At 43.3% G+C, this 19,721-nt stretch overlaps 1 protein-coding gene across 3 annotated transcripts in view; it reads right to left on the bottom strand.

Moving 5' to 3' along the window:
* Positions 1 to 18,953, bottom strand: part of LOC148026013 (YbaK/aminoacyl-tRNA synthetase-associated domain-containing protein) — a 69,576-nt gene extending 50,623 nt beyond the window's left edge. The window contains exon 1 of one of the 3 annotated variants that reach the window (XM_087693248.1): positions 18,796 to 18,953. In XM_087693248.1, coding sequence (XP_087549374.1) covers positions 18,796 to 18,834 — 39 coding nt within the window. In that variant the 5' untranslated portion in view covers positions 18,835 to 18,953. The remainder of the gene's footprint in view (positions 1 to 18,795) is intronic. The other 2 variants (XM_087693247.1, XM_087693250.1) reach the window with 2 other exon arrangements.
* Positions 18,954 to 19,721: the final 768 nt, after the last annotated feature.

The raw sequence follows: 19,721 nt of genomic DNA, 5'->3' as shown, positions 1-19,721 counted from the left end.
GCAAAACTCTCAAAATAGTCCAAACCTGCTCTTTGTGTAAAACCCTTGGCAACAAGCCTAGCTTTGCACTTCTCCAAGGATCCATCTACAAGGTACTTGGTCTTGTAGACCCACTTCACACCTATCACCTTCCACTTTGGCGAATATGGAACCAACTCCCAAGTCTAATTGCACTCGATAGAATTGAGTTCCATGCAGCACTCGATAGAATTGAGTTCCTCCTGCATGGCCTAACGCTAAATATCATGTGCAGGCTCACTGTCATGAAGAATCTGTAACATAAGAGCATAGTTCACATAGAGTGAACTATTCAGCTAGGCCTATAGGCGAGCTGATCTACGTGGACATGTAGGACAAGCAAGAAAGTAAGAAACACCTAAATCCTACATGAGCTGTTGGTACCAATGAAGAATCCGAATAGGCTCATCCTACTAGGAGGGAGACTCAGTAGCCTCCGGCACCTACAATGCACTTGTATGTGAAAGGGACTCCCCTCACCAAGGGAAGGTAAATTCTCCTCATCTGAAAAAGGCTTCCCCTCTGATGGCTGGGCATCCCTAGAAGACTCCGGAGGGGAGGTTGAAGGAATGGAAGAACTTAGCGAAGAAGAAGAAGTGGTCGCATCCATCAAAGGTGGTTGGAAAGCCGAGGGTAATGGTGGAGGAGGAGGGAGGGGAGCCAAAGACAAAGAAGGGGTGCTAAGAGGCAACCTAGAAGGGAAGAGGAACTAAGAGTCGATGATGAAGAATCACCTACAATAGAACCATCAATAATCCTTGGAGGCCGCAACCTCATCGAAGATCAGATCCTTGTTCACCTCAAGCTTCCTTGTCATCGGGTTGTAGAGATGATAGCCCTCCATGGTAGTACTAGAGCCCACGAAGATGAGCTTCTTGGACTTTGAGTCAAGCTTCATCTTTCTCTTCTTCTTGTCCACATGGACAAATGCATCACATCCAAAGACGCAAAAGTGAGACACGAAAGGCTTTCAACCACGGAAAGCCTCGTATGGAGTCATGTCCTGTAAGCCAAAAGTCGAGGAGCAGTTGCAGATGTAAACTACAATAGCCATTGCCTCACCCCAAAGGGAATGAGAAAGAGCCCGATGCGCCAACATCAATCAGGCCATCTCTAGCATGGTCTGATTTGCACACTCCACCACACCATTGTCCAAAGGTGTATTTGGATGGGAATGCTCCATCTGCATACCGTGATCCCTAGAAAACTGAGAAAAGAGGTTAGAAGTAAACTCTCCACCGTGATTTGCTCGAATAGACAAACTTCGAAAGTAGTCTGCGTCTCCACAAATACCTTTCACTCGCAAAAATAGAAGTACTCCTTGCTCTTGTACTCCAGAAAATAAGACCACACATAATGACTGAAGTCCTCTATAATCAGCATCAAATACTTGGCCTTCCCAAGGGAGGCCGTGCCCATAGGTCCGCAAAGGTCGGTATGTACCAAGTCAAGTGATGTAGAAGCCCTCATAGTAGCAACTTGTGGATGTGACTGTCAATGATTGCTTGCCCCTCAAACAGCTAGGACATAAAGTGTGAATAGGAGGGAAATCGAAAAGTCTCTCTGCAATCTTCTTCTGAGAAGCTCGTCAAATAACGCCAAAGTTCAAATGACCATAACGAGCATGCCAAAGCAGCCCAAGCTCATGGGAAGTCGTCACAACTAAGGCTGTCAATGTGACAACTAAGGCTATCAATGTGTAAAGCCCATTCTCTTGGAAACTTATCCAAAGAACTACACCTATAGAAGCATCCTCCATTCTCACCGCATTGTGTGTAAACACCACAAAGGTACCAAGATGTGTAAGACCATGACTAGAAAACCTAAATCTGGTACATAGAAGACTCTAGCCGAAGAAGATTGCATATCCGGCAATAAAGGAACAGCCCTCACTCCTCAAACAAGAACTGTAGAGTTGTCACCAATGGTGATAGTGGCCCCTCTAGCACTCAAGTCCTGAAGCCAATCCTCTATGTAGGTTATGTGAGAAGAGGCCCCATTGTCCACAAGCCAAGGCTTCTCCTAAGTAGAAGAAGCAAGAGTCGTATCCTCCTCGACAAAGACATGCACAAAGACAGGCTTCCTCGTAGCGGGGGTGGCCTTTGTATCCTTCGAATCCTTCCTCTTTGGCTTCAAATTGGGGTACTTTTTCCACACTTCTCTTCAAGATGAGTATCCCTCCCATAGTGGGGGCACTTGGGCTGCTTCTCCTTCTCATCCTTCTTGTCCTCATGCTTCTTATCCTTTGCCTATGCCTTTTTTTACTTCCCTCCTCCTGTACCTGCAATAGAAAACTTGGTGGAGCCAAAACCAACTGGCCCCAACCTCTCTGAGTCACTCATCATGCTTCAAGACAAGCAATGAAAGCTACTCCCATAAGAGTGTTGGATTTTACTTATGCCTACACTAACACACGAGTGTCAGTGATCTGCACATAGGACACTAAGATACTTTTTACTCTCTGTAAGAGAGGTTTTTTCTCACATTATTCCTCATCAATGTATTTATGTTACACATTTTGGTCACTTACCGCACATTACACATATCTCTGTGTGAACGCACTTTAAGTCACTTACACAACCCTAAAGACTAAGGATTGTACTTCATACTTTTATATCTCACTTTTTTTTAATCAATTAAGTGAGTCGAGCTATGATCACACACACTCTCTCTCTCTCTACTGTCGTGCAAACTCTTCCAAGCTGAGCTACTCTCCCTCATTCTATTCATCAACAAGTGGTATCAGAGCCACCTCGGCCACCTTGCAACCACCTCAACTACCGCCCTGAGCCTGGTTGTGCCAACAGTCCCACCAACTCAACCAAGATGCAGCCTTGCAATCCACAGCTCTAGCCTCACCTGCCACCTTTGCAATGGCTCTACAACTCCACCAACTCCGACCTACCACGTCACCCTGGTTCCTACACAATAAGTCTACACTCAACTGGCACATCAGCATTCTTCCACCTCATCTTCAACTACCACATGTATTTTATTATTTTATTTAGAATTCAAAGCCAAAGCAAAGGGCTTTTGTAGGACAATGTCGATTTTTTCTTAAGCAAGTGCTTTAGTGCACAAATTGCAGAAATTTGCAAGTATTTGGGTCGGCAAATTTGGGGCTTTTGTGTCTTTGACAGACGTTGCCATATGTATTGAGGTTTCAGTTTAAAATTGATTGAAATCTTGCACATTGGATGGTCAAATTTTGGGGCTTTTGTGTTTTTAGTACTGTTGAGCACTCTTATTGCGTTGGGCAATGTGTTGCTTTGCTGTCCGAAGAGGTTTGGTCTGGCAAACCTGCTTCATATGACCACTTAAGAGTCTTTAGCTGTGAATGCTATGTACCTGTTGATTGCGGAACCAAACTTGACGTGAAATCTCATAAAGGTATCTTCATGGGTTATGGAGATGGGGGTGAAATGGGCTACAGAGTTTGGGCTCCAAGCATAAAAAATGTGCTACACAGTCGGGATGTAGTATTGAGTCAAAGCTGCTGAAAAATGTCACATATGATGACTCAGACAAAAAGAATGTTAAATTTCAACATGATCAATCACTTGAACAGCCATCAACCACCCACCGAAAATTCAGCTCCTTTTGATGCTGATTATGACAATCAGCGTATCATTATTGAGCCAAATGAAAATGGGCAGTAAGGGGACACTAAAAATCAGCTAGGGCAACAAAATCAACATGCTGAGAATGAATTACAGCAGCCTGAAATTGTATTACAGCAACCTGAACATGCAATTCAGAAGCCAAATAATGAGGTCATTGGCATTCCCTGGGATGTGGATCCATTACCTAATAACACAAATCATTGGATAAGAAGGTCTACAAGTGTCAGAAGACCTATATGAAGGTTTGATCCTTCTTTGGACTGCATTTTGCTCACAGATGAAGGTGAACCTTACGTATGAAGAGGCTTTATCATATGAATTGAAGAAAAAGTGGAAGCTAGCTATGCAGGAAGAAATGAAGTCATTGTATCAAAATGATACTTGGGATTTGGTTACATTGCCCAAGGATAGGAAAGCCATTCCTAACAAATGGGTCTATAAAATCAAATGTGTGGATGGCAAACCCAAATGCAAAGCCAAACTTGTGGCTAAGGGCTATACACACAAGGAGGGCATTGATTTTCAATAAGTGTTTTCTCATGTTTTCAAAATGACCACCCTTCGAGTATTATTTGTAGTTGTAGCATCTATGGATCTTTAACTTTATCAGATGGATGTTAGAATTGCATTCCTGCATGGTGATCTGGAAGAAGAGCTATATATGAAATAGCCCGAAGGTTTTGTTATACAAGGAAAGAAACATTTGGTATGTAAGCTTAAGAGAAGCTTGTATGGTTTGAAACACGCTCCTAGACAATGGTATTAAAAGTTTGATGCCTTCATGCTCCCACATGGATTTAAAAGTAGTGCAAATCACTGCTTATATATAAAGAAGGCTGATGATGGAAGCCTTATTATACTTGTGCTTTATGTGGATGATATGTTTATTGCTGGTAAGCATAAAAGCTAGATTACTACATTGAAAAGACAGTTGAATTCAGCCTTTTCTATGAAGGATTTGGATACAATTGAACACATTTTGGGCATGCGTGTGTGTTAACTGTCAAACGAACAAGGTGAAAAATCTGGAAAATCTGAAGCAGAAGACAAAGGCCAAGGCAAAAGTGAAACGGAAGACGAAGGCGCGCCAAGAAAAATATGGAAGCACAAGAAGTGCAGAAAAGTCCTAAATAAAGGAAAAAGGCGCATAAGAAAAAGCGCAAGTCAATACTTTTGTAAAAGAGCACAAGCACATCATGGTTTAATTTAAAGAGCGCCGCGCTTTCACCCGTGCAATTTGTAAAGGTAGATGGGCGGTCGGAAGGAAGCTAGAAAGATAGGAGGACAATGGAAAAAAGGGCCTAGGCCATAGCCGACCATGTAAAAAAGGGAATAAGGGGATGACCGCCCAAAAGGGATTTAGGGTTTTGTATATAAAGTTGAAAAGTAAATGAGAAGCTCATTCTTGTGTAGCCAAAAGTGGCTCTCCGCTTCTTCTTCTTTTTCTTGTTCTTGCTTACTTAAGCTTGTGCTTGAGAGAGGGAGTGTGAGAGTGTGAGGGAGTGAGTATGTGAGGGTGAGGGACCGGGGAGGAGAAGCTCTCCATCTTCTCCTCTCTTCTTCTCTTCTCTTCTCTTGCTCGCGGCAATGGAGCTTGGAGCGTAGAGCTTGAGGATGGAGCTTGCTTGAAGCTTGCACTTGGATTGTGGAGCTACGGAAGCGCACGAGAGAGAAGGTAACTCGATCGGCATGGAGGTAAGCTCACTACACCCATAGATATGAATGGCGCATCGGCTATGTGAGAGGTAGCCACTAGTGCTCGGCTTGGAACGCTTGAAGCAATAAGCGGTTAGTGGGTCTTGGCGGTTGAGCGAAAGCTCTCACATTTTGATTCCATTGCCAGGACCAACGGATTCAAGCCTTGAGCGCTTGCGTGCTTCGAATCGAGCATTGAAGTACGGTTTTCCCCGAACCGGTGCTTGAGATAGATAGGTAGGAAGCGAGGGAGTTTGAAGAGGTATTCGATCTCCTTAGCAAGTAAGTTTTTGGTTTTTGGACTTGGAAAAGTATGATGGAGTAGTGTAGGTATTTTCCTTACAATTTTTTCTTGCATTTAGAAATGATAGGAGCAAAACATTGGAGCAAACAGTAGGGTTTTCTGTTGCTGTATAACAGGTTGAAATATGAAAAAGAATGGCAAAAAAATGAAATTTTGGGTTAAATGTTAGCAAGGAAAGCAAGACTAAGGTGAGTACAGGCCTGGGCAGGGTGATAAGGAGCCAAGAGTGGCAAGAAAGGCCACATTGTGCATTGCAGGGTTTCAAGAGAGCAGGAGAGAGGTTCGTTGAGTAGATCCGCTTCGATCTGGCCATCCAGGAGTTATTTGCCCAGCCCAGGTAATTCCACACCTTCCAATGCATGAGTAGGTTGGATCTAGAGCTGCTCAACCAGTATGAAGGCCTCCATCGCTCGGCGCGACGAATTTTTTAAAGTTCGGCGAAAATACACTCGGACGAATTTTTTAAAGTTCGGCCCACTACACTCGGACGCCTTTCAACCGGCCGTCCAAGTGAAGCATTCGGACCAACTTTGAAATTTGGTCCTCGGCCCTTGGCCCTGCCAACTCAGCCCACTTGACTCAGCCCTCGGCCCACTCGGCCATTCGGCCCACTATACTCGGACGCCTTTCAATTGGCCGTCCAAGTGGAGCATTCGGACCAACTTTGAAATTCGGCCTTCGGCCCTGCCAACTCGGCCCATCTGACTCGGCCCTCGGCCCTCGAACAACCAGACTCATATTGGCCGAATTTGACATTTGAACCAGTTACATTCGGCTCTTTCTACTCGGCCCTCGGACGGGCCGAATCGGGCATTCGGCCCCTGCAATTCGGGCCTATTGGGCTGAATTTGGATTTTTTCAAAATTTAACCTGTAGACCCTAAAACTGATCAAGAGACCATATAGAGCAACCACATCATAAATCTATTGCTGGGCTGAAATCTAGAGCAAGTAGTTCAAAACTTGGCTATAAACGATCCTTCAAATTGCGCATGCCATTTACCGTAACGGCCTTGCAGACAGGGGCCGAACTACCCCCCCGGACCCCCGCAGAGGGGCTCTGCCCCCTCTGCACCTCCCCCGAGTAGGTTGGAGAGAAAACGCGCACCGTGACAGGTCCTCCAAATTAGACCCTAGTATAGTAATGGCTCTACACGAGCATGGATTCTCACTTGCAAAAGCGTAACCAAAAGCCCATACCCGAATAGAGACAGCAGACAAAGACCCTAGAACCTCAATGGGCCAATCTAGCCAACAAGGGCAAAAAAGCCACACTGCAAAAACACGTATGTGTTACATTCGGACTACATCTAGTCAAAGCGGAAAGCAACAACATCAAGCCACAACAGTGAGGATGACTAGATATAACAATCCTAACGATAGATGCACCTTGAATAGCACTACACCGGCGATCCAAAACATCAGTGGAGAATCCACATCTAGTCGTGCAGTTGGGGACCCAAGGGCATTTGTCAGAAGGCTTAAATTTATGAGCCAAGACCCAGAAGATGAAGACATAGTACCGTCTGCTTATCTCAGGGTCAAACTCACCGCAAAAAGAGAGCACACTATCGATGCTCTGATTGATAAAGAAGCAGATTTTAATATCTTGACCTATGAAGCATGGACCCTACTAGGCCAACCAGAGCTCACACCGACTAATGCAACTCTTAGCTCTTACGGGGGACACCCACAAGCACTCATAGAAAAGTGCAAAATCCTTGCGACAATTAAAACTGAAAGCTTGCCTATCCTATTTCATGTTCCTTAAAATAGTGCTAATTGCGGGAAGGAAACCCTCCTAGGAAGACCCTTCAAAAGGGCGACCAAGTGTGAGGCCGACTATGTAGCACAGAGGATACACCTAACACTACTGGGTGTGAGAATAGTCACAACCTTTAGCAACGGCAACCTCATTGAACCTCGAGGGAAAGGCAAGGAAGGTGCTGACATAACAGTCAAGTCTGCTAACGAGAGTAAGGACTTGTTGGAAGAGTTGATACAAGCACAGGTCGAACAACGAGAACCAGTGAGGGAGGCCGTGCTTGAAACAAGAAGGTCACAAGACAATGCCAAGGACGGCTTTGAACTTACAAATATCATAGAAGACCCCAAAAGAAGCCCAAGGCTTATAGACGAAGGCATCGATAGAGGATCAACACAACGCCACGATGGATATCCAAAGCGTTGCTATGTGCTCAGGGGTATTACGTAGCTAACAGATGGATTTGGATGCCAAAACCCCCTGCTAAACCCCCTCTGTCGACTGAAGGCCAGATCGTATCAAGAGCAAAGAAGCATAGGAGGAGATCTAAACGAAAAACCAAGTCTCGAGTCAAAAACATTGGAGTGACCGAGCCCGTCACGGTCGAAATCAAGAAACCAAACAGGACTAATCGGAGGATAGATCCTTAGCCTAGCGTGCTTGACAAGCAGATATCAAATGTAATCGTTGAGGATACGCAAAAGCCACTAGTGCCCAAGGAGCCTTTGATTCCCCAAGAGGATAATAGGCATCATAAGCACAACATTGCTCATGGCAAGGTTAAATGCTCAACAAAGCAAATGGTAAAATCATCTAACAACCACGAGCAAATCTTCAAACCATTGTCGGAGCCACTTAGGAGCCCCAAGTCTCCTACGCCCTCTTTCCCTAAACGGACACACAAAGCACAACAGCAATCATCAAGTACGGCTGCTCAATCCCAATCTCTATCTCCATCTAAGCTTCCAAATGTCCAAGAGGTGGGACATGACACCATCCGTAGCTCTCGGCCCGAGGATATACCTATGCAACCTAATGTAACTAGATCAACTCATGCTCGATCTACACAAGTGAATGCTCAAAGGGCAACAAAAGACATGACCACTTCCGATCGCCCTAGGGACTTAACAGTGCAATCTACTAACAGTAGAGCCAGTCCACTGAAATAGCTGCTACTACTTCCAATCAGGGATCACCGCAATCACAACCCCTGGCCATGACAACGCCCCTGGCAGAAAGTGTCCTTAGCAGTTTACCTGTGGAGGAGATGCCGCAACCAGCATTCTTGACAACTCCAGCACTTCTGAAGCGCGTAAAGCCTACGCTGGATGAGTTAAACATAAGGGAATTGGCTGAAGAGCTAGACTCTCCAAAAAGAGAGGCAATTGTACCCTCATAACCTAGAGAGGCTATTCAGCAGGCCACGGCTATGTCCCATGAGGACACACTAGAGAAAGAGAATGTTGAGGCCCAGCCAAGCACATCGACGACTGACCTAGTTCAAAGTCCCGAGTCTTCAAGGGATACATCTCGATTGCCTAAGAAAAAGAAGAGAAAAGAACGAAAACAACAACGGCACTTGCAAGTGGCTGTAGACCCCAAGAAGATTGAAACCAAGAGTGCCGAAGAGCTGAGGAATAAAGCATCGAGACCATCCACCAATGAACCCATTGATGTCTCTCCTAATAGCGGTGAAACCTCACACACATCCATGTGTTCTGAAAAATCAAAGCAGCCATTACCATCAACGCTTGCTTGCAACACTCAATCCACCGACAACAAAACTCGCATTGACCAATCAAGAGTGGATACAATACTGTCACAACAAGGTGACAAATTTATACCAGTCACATCTAAGGAGAACCATGACGCAACAACAAAGCCTCAGGGAAAACATGGAAACCCCGAGAGCATAAGCAACCCTAGCGTTGACCAATCTTGCTCATCTAGGCCTGAGCCCCCAGCTATGCTAAAGCCTAGGGAAACTCCTAGAACCTTGCATAAGATAGCAACTGAGCAAGCCCTTGTTGAACATAGAAGTGTCGCAGAATGCTTAATTGAGTTGGATGCTAAGCTCAAAGTGTCCGCACGTGTCTATGTCCTAGCAGACATGGGCACATTTCCTAAGAGCAGCTTGAAGAATACTTGCCATTTCCCCTATCCTAGGAAGAGCAAGAACATCTTGACGAGCACTATGACAAGCTCCTGCATGAACACATACGACTCACCTCTGACGAGGAAGCCGACGAACTACGCTTAACTGTGACATTCAATGATGTGCTTTGCCAACCAAATCTCTTAGGGATAGAGCAACTAAAGCGACAATCGGAGGGTCGAAGTCAATTTGAAAAACGTTGGTTTGAAAACCGTGTTGCAATGGCCGAACTAGGAACCCAAATTACGACAGTCTCAGAGGAGCGATTGGCCAAATGGCGGTCTTAAAGAGACACAACCTATGTGGCACCAACTTCCTTTCGAGTACTAACTGCCATTCAGGGAACGGACTTACCTGGAACTAGCCAAGAGAACTCTCTAGCTAATAAGGTTCTCACCGAGGAGAAGTTACATGTTGCCAGTAGACTCGGACAAGGTACCATACTACTCGATGTTGCAAAATATCTATCGTTATTAAGTATGTTGCCACAAGTACTGGATTCATGTGCCACACTCCAATACAATCCGGAGTTCTACAATTGATTTTTATCCTCGTGAAGTGTCATGGATTCATAAATATGTACATAAATAAACAATGAATTTTGTGACCCTATATAGACCATATCAACACACACAAGCAATGATAGTCAAGCGCAGGGAGAAGAGTTGGGTTTGACAGACTAAGCTCCTCAGGCCCTCCTCTCACCACGCATTTAGAAGTCGTGTGACCATTCCCGTCTCCAAGTGGAGGGCATGCAACCCTCATTACCGCCATAGGAAGCCCTGACCAACACCTCTGAGGACGTAGATGGGGTGTCGTCCCCTTCTATACACCTTTTCCCTTTCCGATCTATCCTTCCTGGGATGAGCCTTGCTCCACTCCATCACGACCAATCCACGCAACTTGGCATAAGCCAAGATCTGCTAATGGCTGGAGTACGCCTCACAGTCGGAGCAAAGAGAATATCATCATGAGGACCGTCCCTCTACAACAAACACTACATGACTCATCTCACCGCACTCCTCGTCATATGCACTTGATAACCCACTGTATAATCCCTTCCATGCGAATAGCTTTATCCTGCTTTAGGGCCTAATCCTTGGTTTGCATTTTGCAGATCCCCCTACGGTAGCAGTCATGGACCACATAGTGCAGCTGGCATGCAAGGAAGCTCTCCGCCGTCGGAGAGAGCATAAGACACTAGCGCCCCCACCAAAACACTACGTGCCTACTCTAAAGAGACATGCGCCGAAAAGAGACTCCAAACGATACCACCTAGGATGCAGGCCAAAAACCTCCCCAAGCCAAGAGGACGAGGGCTCAAGGAAGCACACGGGGTATGGCAACACCAGCCGTACAAGCTCCCACCAAACGCTCGGGCACCAGGTGCTCGAAAGAAAAGAGGACAGCTCCAGACAAGCAGGAATTTGATGCATTGTTTAAAAGCATTTTGGAAACAGTTGCGGCCAAGGACTACACCATCCGGGTCCCAGCCGACATCTTCCTCGACCAACCTCACCAGAGCCCCTCACCGGCACAACCTCAGTCGCCGGACCACCCAGACTCACCCCGCCTCGTACAAATAGAGTAGCCCCTATGATGTATAAGCTATTTAACAAAGGCCATCCTGTCAAAACTTTTTGTCTTTAAACAGTTAAAGGGGGCAAGCTCCCCACCTGTATACACTTTCCCTGCCAACTGCTAATATATGCCACGTCTTTAACAAGCACCGAAATATGCATTGCACTCAGCATCATAGGATTTTGACAAAGTAATATCTTGTCGTGATTGTATCTGTTCGTTGTACTTGATGCATGCAACTTGCATATACTCTCAGGAATTGACGAGTGGATGCAGGACGACGCAGGTCTTCGTGCGAAAGCATTCAACGCCCAAGTCACCGCAAGACCACCAACCTCACAAGAGCCATGACGGAAGCCTCACCGCCGGAAGTGAAAATCACCCTTGCAATCGTCCACATCGCGTAGCCCACAGCGTGATCAGTGGTAACTCCCTCTTTCTGGGTTACACTCTACACCAGGCACTCATGGCAGCTATTATCTCAATTGTACTAACATCGCACGTTCCAAAGAGAGTTACAAAATCTCAAGTGTATCTCCCCATCTCAACAACTGCTTCTCTAACAACGAGGCTAGGGCACAATCATCACTGTAATATCCATTCCCTGAGCCTTCGAAGCTCGACATCTCCCAACCCATTGAAAGACTGATAGCCTCAACATATTGCAATGGTTATACTCAAGGAAGTCCCACAAAAAAAAAACGAGAAAAAAAAAAGAAAAAGAAAAAAAGAAAATAAAAAAGAAAAGAAAAGACAAGAAACGAAAAGCTAGTAGCACCCATGATCACAGCATAGCATCTAGGGGTCCTCAAATTAGATACGTCCAGTGACCTTGGTCGACTGGCTCCGTCCCTAGTCCCCTTGCCCTCTAGCATCACCCACAATTATTCAGGGCATATCAAAGGCAGGACCTACCCAAGAAGCTTGTCTCGCCTATGGTTAGACATGTCACCCTGACCCATTTGCACGATTCCCTCTTGCACTCAGCCTTAATACCATTGCAATCAATCGTGGTAAGCTCCACACAAATAGCCATGAAAAATACACCGTCCTCATCATGCAAGTCCAATAGCTACCAGCTACGGAAAGTGCAGTGTCCCTGTGTTCAATTATGCTACGTCATGCAGTCACAATGCAAAGGATGTCTCATACACCTTCACGTATACTTCTTCTCAACATGGGCAACTTTGCTTCATCCACATGTTGTTACAAGAAACCAACCCACGGTCTTCTAACTACGTAATATCTAAGTATGCACAAGTACTCACATAATATCTACACCGAAATACATACACAGTTTGGGTCCTCAAGTACAAGACAATACTCTCAGCTTGCTTAGAGTTTGACCTATCTCCCAAACTAATTGAACAACATCTTGTGCACCATAAAGACGACTAGCACTACCCCTAGGGAGAGACCACGTATGAGAGGTTTTCAATTGCAAGTATTGAAGACTCCAACGAACGTGTCATTCGCTCTTCATCGACGCTCAACTCTAAATTCTTATCCTTTATCCTCCTGCAAGCCTGCCAAGAATCGTCATGTGCAGAATCCCCAACACACCGCGACTTGTGCTAGCCATCAATGCAATCCCCAACAAAGAACAGCCCTACCACCAGCTCCAACAACCCTACCACTAGCCACCTAGGCCACCAACATGCCCCCAACGATCTTCCTCCACACACCACCAACACTCCACGGCAACCACAGGCGTCCTTACCGCCCACGTCTTCGGTGCATGCTAAAGCCTGCTATCTACGACTGTGAGTGCCATGGGACTGGCACTCGTCTAGGAGGGGGGTAATGTTAACCGTCAGATGAACAAGATGGAAAATTTGAAAAATCTAAAGCAGAAGACAAAGGCTAAGGCGAAAGTGAAACGGAAAACGAAGGCGCGCCAAGAAAAATATGGAAGCACAAGAAGTGCAGAAAAGTCCTAAATAAAGGAAAAAGGCACACAAGAAAAAGCACAGGTCAATACTTTTGTAAAAGAGCACAAGCACATCATGGTTTAATTTAAAGAGTGCCGGGCTCTCACCCGTACAATTTGTAAAGGTAGATGGGCGGTAGGAAGGAAGCTAGGAAGATAGGAGGACAATGGGAAAAAGAGCCTAGGCCACAACCGGCCATGTAAAAAAGGGGATAAGGGGACGACCGCCCAAAAGGGATTTAGAATTTTGTATATAAAATTGAAAAGTGAATGAAAAGCTCATTCTTGTGTGTGGCCAAAAGTGGCTCTTTTCTTCTTCTTTTTCTTGTTCTTGCTTACTTGAGAGAGGGAGTGTGAGAGTGTGAGGGAGTGTGTGTGAGGGTGAGGGATCAGGGAGGAGAAGCTCTCCATCTTCTCCTCTCTTCTTCTCTTCTCTTCTCTTATTTTCTCTTCTCTTCTCTTCTCTTGCTCGCGGCGATGGAGCTTGGAGCGTGGAGCTTGAGGATGGAGCTTGCTTGAAGCTTGTACTTGGATCGTGGAGCTATCGGAGTGCGCGGGAGAGGAGGTAACTCAATCGGCATGGAGGTAAGCTCACTACACCCGTAGATATGAATGGCGCATCGACTATGTGAGAGGTAACCACTAGTGCTCAGCTTGGAACGCTTGAAGCAATAAGCGGTCCGTGGGTCTTGGTGGTTGAGTGAAAGCTCCCACAGTGTAACACGAGATAAGGAGCAGCAACTCTTATTTCTCTCATGAGAAAAGTACATCGACAAAGTACTTAAACATTTTTCTATGGCAGATGCTAAGCCTCTTGGTGTTCCTTTACCACCATATCTTAAGCTTAGCAAAGCAGATTGCCCAAAAGATGATAAGGCAGCCAGCTCTATGAAGGATATTCATTATGCTTCAGCTTGTGGTTCACTCATATATGCTATGATTGCCACTAGACCCGACATTGCTCATGCGGTGGGAGTTGTGATCAGGTTTATGTCAAAACCTAGCAAAGCACATTGGGAAGCAATGAAATGCATCTTACTGTACCTTAAGGGACACACAAAGATAATGTATTTGCTATGGAAAGGATACGTTAGATCTGCAAGGGTATTGTGATGCAAACATGAAAAGTGACTTGGATACTCGCAAGTCTACTAGCGGGTACGTATTTACCTTGACTAGTGGGGGGATTTCTTGATGCTCTAGAGAAAAGATAGTAGCACTCTCTACCACTGAGTCTAAATACATTTCAGCCACTAAAGCTTCAAAAGAAGTTGTTTGGCTTGGTCGTTTGGTCAAGGATTTTGGGCTGCCAACCAAAACACTTGTACTTAGATGTGATAGTCAAACCATTGTATGCCTAGCTAAGAATGCCATGTTTCATACACGTACCAAACATATTAATGTTCGGTATCATTTTATCAAACAGGTTCTGGATGATGGTGAAGTCACATTGACTAAAATCAAATCACAAGATAACCCTGCAAATGTTCTCACTAAAAGTCTTACAAAGGCTCAACATGAGTATTGCATCAGACTTGTGGGAGTCGGTTAAAGGTTTGCTTAGGACCTTTAAGTGGGAGGTTGTTGGGTGTAAAGGCCCCTTACACTCTCCCGTGTATATATTGCTTTACATATGTAAACTCACCCCAGCGGGTGTAAGTGTACTGTACCCTAAGTATAAATACTTCTTTTATTCTTTGTGTGTACCATACTGGTACATACCTATCTGTTGACTCTCACTCTCACACTCACTCACTGTTCAGCACCTCGATTAACATGTGCTATCTCTGCTTTCGCTTGTACTCATCAAACTAACCCTAACCATTTTCTGTGTTTATTAGTCTGTGCTTTGTCGTAAGATTGTTTTGCGTTTTTTGCGTTCAAAACATTTCTTTACGGAGTCACTACTCAGCGTACTAGTCACTATGAGACGTATGCAGATGAGTACAGTTGTTACCACGACTCTGAGACTATACTTGTAAATTAGTTTGGGATCAGTTCATGTTTAGTTGGGCATGAGCTTTTGCCTCAGTTTTGAGATTAATTTCTAATCAGATTTTGCAATCAGTTTGTGATCAATTTGGGAACACATTTGCAGTAGTTTATGATCAGTTCTCAAATCAACAAATGATTAGTTCACGATCATATTAAGCTCAGTTTTCAATGGTTTATAGCCAATTCCATGGATAGAAGCATGTTAATAAATGCCATTAACAGTTTCAGCCATGGTTTATGCTTGAGAATATGCTTTACTATGGTTATGAAGTCAGAACAGTTAAGAAACATGAGTTATGGATGCATCCAATGCGTTTCTAGCAACAATTTTGGATTGCATTTCAGATTTATATCATGTTTATGCTGGCTGAAAATTTTCAGCAAGGTTTGGGACATGTGGAATGATTGGACAACAATAGCTAATGTTGTGACTATGATGCCTTACGGAACTTCCAGTGCAGTATACTTTTTCTTTCGGCACAATGCAATGCAATTGAAGACATGCAAGGTTTTCAAGGGAGATGTGAAATTTTAAGATGCTTCAATCTTGCTGATAACATTTGAGTAAGGCATTAATCAAATGAGCGAGGTTGTTTACCACATGTGATGCACATGGCACTTATTTCATGGTAACAAGGAAAGGATCCCAAGAAAACAATGGATACCAAAGGCAAAAGTTGTGATAAGTTATATCTAACAGGTACTAAATGGTACTCAGTGTCAAATTTGGACCTAGACCAATTTATAGGCTACTAATGTCAGTGGTGACATTAGAGACTAGCCATTAATCAATTAATTAGTACTGGTCTAAGGATCAATAATTGCTCAGGGATACTTGGAAGACAAATTGGTCTAGCCAATTTAATTATTGGCTGGTGGAATTAAATAATTTAAGGATTGAAATAATTATTAAATTAATTTTGATAATGCTAAAAAATGATATTAGAAATTTGCTACTTAGCAAAACTTGCCCATGCAAGTGGAAAAAACGTTTTTAGGGACTTATGGAAGTCTATTCCAACCATTGTGAGAGAGAAGGAGGTTGTTTGAGAGCAAGAAAAAATTGCTAATGTGAGTTGCAACCACCAGGGATCAATCCTACAACATATGAGAGCAGTTTGAAGCCCTCCAAGAGCAGGTGACAACAGCCCAAGGTTCTTCTGGTGCACGTAATACTAGCAGACACAAGGGGACGGTACTCTTTCTGGCGATCCTAAGTTATAGGTGATAGCTTCCATGGCTATTTGAGCAAGGCAGCAGTAGTTTTTCAACATTTCTCGCAATGAAACTATGAAATTTCTCTCTCTACAGCATTCTCTCGCATCCCCCAACAATTTCTTAAGTTATCTCAGCATTTTTCAGCAATTTGAGCCATCAAAGAAAAAGATTTCAATCAATCTCTGTTGTAAATCCTCATTTATAACAAAGATTAGAATTTTGACGGCCACCTCGAAATGATGCTCAAAATTGAGGGACTAGGACTTGAATTTCAACAGCTGAAATTAAGAAATTTCAGAAAGATTCAAGAGGCCAACCAGTAAATATCGGATTTGGGACTAAATTTGACTTTCAAGGAGTAAGATGAAAGCCAATCCCCAAGCAAACCAAGAGGCAAATTAATTTAGAGGCTTGCTAGTCAATTTTGACAACAAGAGGTACTTAGATTAGCAGAGAAGATTAGAGGATCTGGATTGTACTCCATCCATTTGCAATATAAGTTTTAAAAATACTGAAAAGGACATCGGTTTTGAGACCAACACGGTATTCAATGTCCAAGATTAAGTGATAAAGTGTGCATTTTCAGTTTTGTAAATTTATTAATTGCTACAATTAAGTGCTCAATCAGGTTACTTACCACCCTATCCAAGGAGAAAGGCTAGTTTCACAAATTTCAAGAGAGAGGGATGTCACCAACCTTCTATATATCAACTATTGTCAAGACATATTGGCTCAATGATTCAAATTAATTTAATGTTTATAAACCTTCTATATATCACCTATTATCAAGATATATTGACTCAATGATTCAAAGTAATTTAATGTTCACAAATCTTAAAAGGTGATTTATATTACTTTAGTGTTTAACATATGGTCGAATATTTATCATTTTGTTTAAGGGAAGACATATTGGCTCAATGATTCAAATTAATTTATGTTCATAAACCTTTAGAGGCGATCTATATTACTTTAGTGTTTCAAAATATGATCAAATATTCATCATATTTTACCAAACCTTTTTGCTTGTATAAAATCACGGAACAAAAAACCTCGAGAATTGTCAATACAGCTTTTTCAAGCATTTGTAATTCGTAAATTGATTGGTTGTTTAAGGGTGGACAATGGCCAAAACACCTTGTAATTATACTTCAATCATCATCGACAAGATACCCAATAGAAATAAAAAGTTTAGTCGTGTGGTCAAATTGACTAAAACGCTCAAATAACTAAGATTTTTTTACTCGAATAGTCACATTGACTTGAAGCCCACGTAATGAGTGGTTTCAAAAAGCCAAACTAGATGCTTATGGTCAAAGAAACAAACCATGAACCAATGAATCCATACAATTAAAGCTCTCAATAATGTAAATTTGGCAACTCCTAAAATTTATGAGGTTACTATTTCTAGAAGTTACTCAAATGCAAACTATGTTCCCGTCAAGGGCTTCAGAATTTCGAAGAAAATAATTTTGTCTTCAGCAACTATCTCAAATCCCTATCATCAGAAACCCTCCATGTACTAGTATTCAGGCTATCAATCCATAATAACCTATTCTTTATGGTATCCCACAACATTAGAGGATTGATTACCAAGATTACAATACGAGTAGCCTCCAATAAACTTGATATTTTTTCCATGCAGGAATATAACTAGCAATATCTGCAGGTATCAGCAAAAAGGGCTTCTCTTAGATAAGCACTTGCCAACTACCATTATAAACCATTGCAATCAGATGGAATTTTCGCCACCATTCTGCCAGACACAATAATACCTCATACATAGTGCATATAACCAGCATGGAAATAATTTATGTGTGAAATCATTTATTGCAAACAGTGGATGATATAAATGCTTAGCCCTTGCAAGGCAGAATACACATTCTAGTCCTCGGTTAGATTGATGGTGCATTCTGATTGCCACTCGTATACAAATGACTCCATGTAAAATGGGGGTAAATCATAGAAGTTTGTTATCCTATTTCGATGAATCTTGATTCAGACATGTTTGACGACACATATTTGGATGTCCCCCTTACATCTGTCCACTAATCCCTCAAATACCCTCTGTGAAAAAAATTGTAGCTAGAAGTCACATTCGACGAAACTCAATGCAATAATCCGTTCTTAAAGTTGGTTCAGTCTCTTGTATACTTGGACAGGAATTAGACCCGATCCTCACGCGTGATCAATTAGACAATACTCTCACTTCTAAAAGACCATATCTGTAGCACAGCCCTGATATAGCTGTCAGATTGGAATCAATCGCAACAGATTCCTGAGGTTTAGCCAGCGGCAAGCAACTATTCAATTTGTAGAGTGGCATTTGCATTGGTTGCAATGCAAGCTTTCTTGCAGACACGATTTTGGAGAGCTTACTCGTATTTCTATGTATGAGAAGGCAGCTGCGACGGTACAATGATGGAAATATGCGCTAGCAAGACACACCATACCATGTTGAAGCAGCAAACGACGAGAGAGAGAGAGAGAGAGAGAGAGAGAGAGAGAGAGAGACCTCCAGGTACGACAACAGCATCTCCTTCGTGGTAGCCATGCTTGACTTCGATCGTCGGGTCCTGTTCCTGGAAGGATTAGCTTTGGCTACCTTAACATTAGACTCGTTCTTAGTATTTAGCTACCTTCAGGGTAGACGCGTGAATATACGATTATGCTAGAAATCTTGGTAAAGATAGGCTACTAGAAAAGGGTATATGATCACCTTTCCACTAAAATTTTCCAATAGAACCTGTTAAATTTTATATGTGAACCACCCACATCTCAATCCGCATTATGAATTCTAGTGTCTTCCTATCGATTATTGTGATCAACATGTTCATGGTTCTTATGTTGACCCTTCCCATTCTTGGCAGACTTTGAGACAATCCTTGTGGTCATGGTGGTCAAAACATCATATTTTTTAATCATTCGCATCCTCTATTCTACAAGGCCATCATGGCACCACCTATTTAGATGCATCTCCTTCCCCAACTCCCACAAGTCTCTTCATCATCAGCGTCCTCAATTTTCTAGATGACCCTCATGGCACCACTAGTTTAGGTGTCCATCCTTTCCCAACTCTTGGCGAAAGGCAAGCTTGAAGGCTTGGATTGGGCTAATCTATCATTGCGTAAGATCGAATCTTCTAGACACCTCCAATCTAAGGGATTTCAGTACCCTCCCTACCCCCATCCCTTATCGGATCTATAAATTGAACCTACATAGGGTCTATAATAAATTCAGTAGCCCTGTGGGACAAGCTCAATTGTCCTTCCTCATAAGCTACCATGATTCAATTCTAACTCATGTGTGATATATTCATAATGCCTTCGTGGTCTAGAGTCGTTTATGCTCTCTTTATCAAGTCATGACCTTCACCCAAAGGATATCCCTCGAGATAAAGTCGTGGCAGCGCTTTGGCATAGATCCCATGACCATGAAGAA

The sequence above is a fragment of the Lygodium microphyllum genome, chromosome 14 (assembly GCF_053477565.2).
Source record: "Lygodium microphyllum isolate KBCC chromosome 14, Lygodium_microphyllum_v1.1.10, whole genome shotgun sequence".
In the NCBI taxonomy this organism is placed as follows: domain Eukaryota; kingdom Viridiplantae; phylum Streptophyta; class Polypodiopsida; order Schizaeales; family Lygodiaceae; genus Lygodium; species Lygodium microphyllum.
This window is presented reverse-complemented; position numbering and strand designations above follow the sequence as displayed.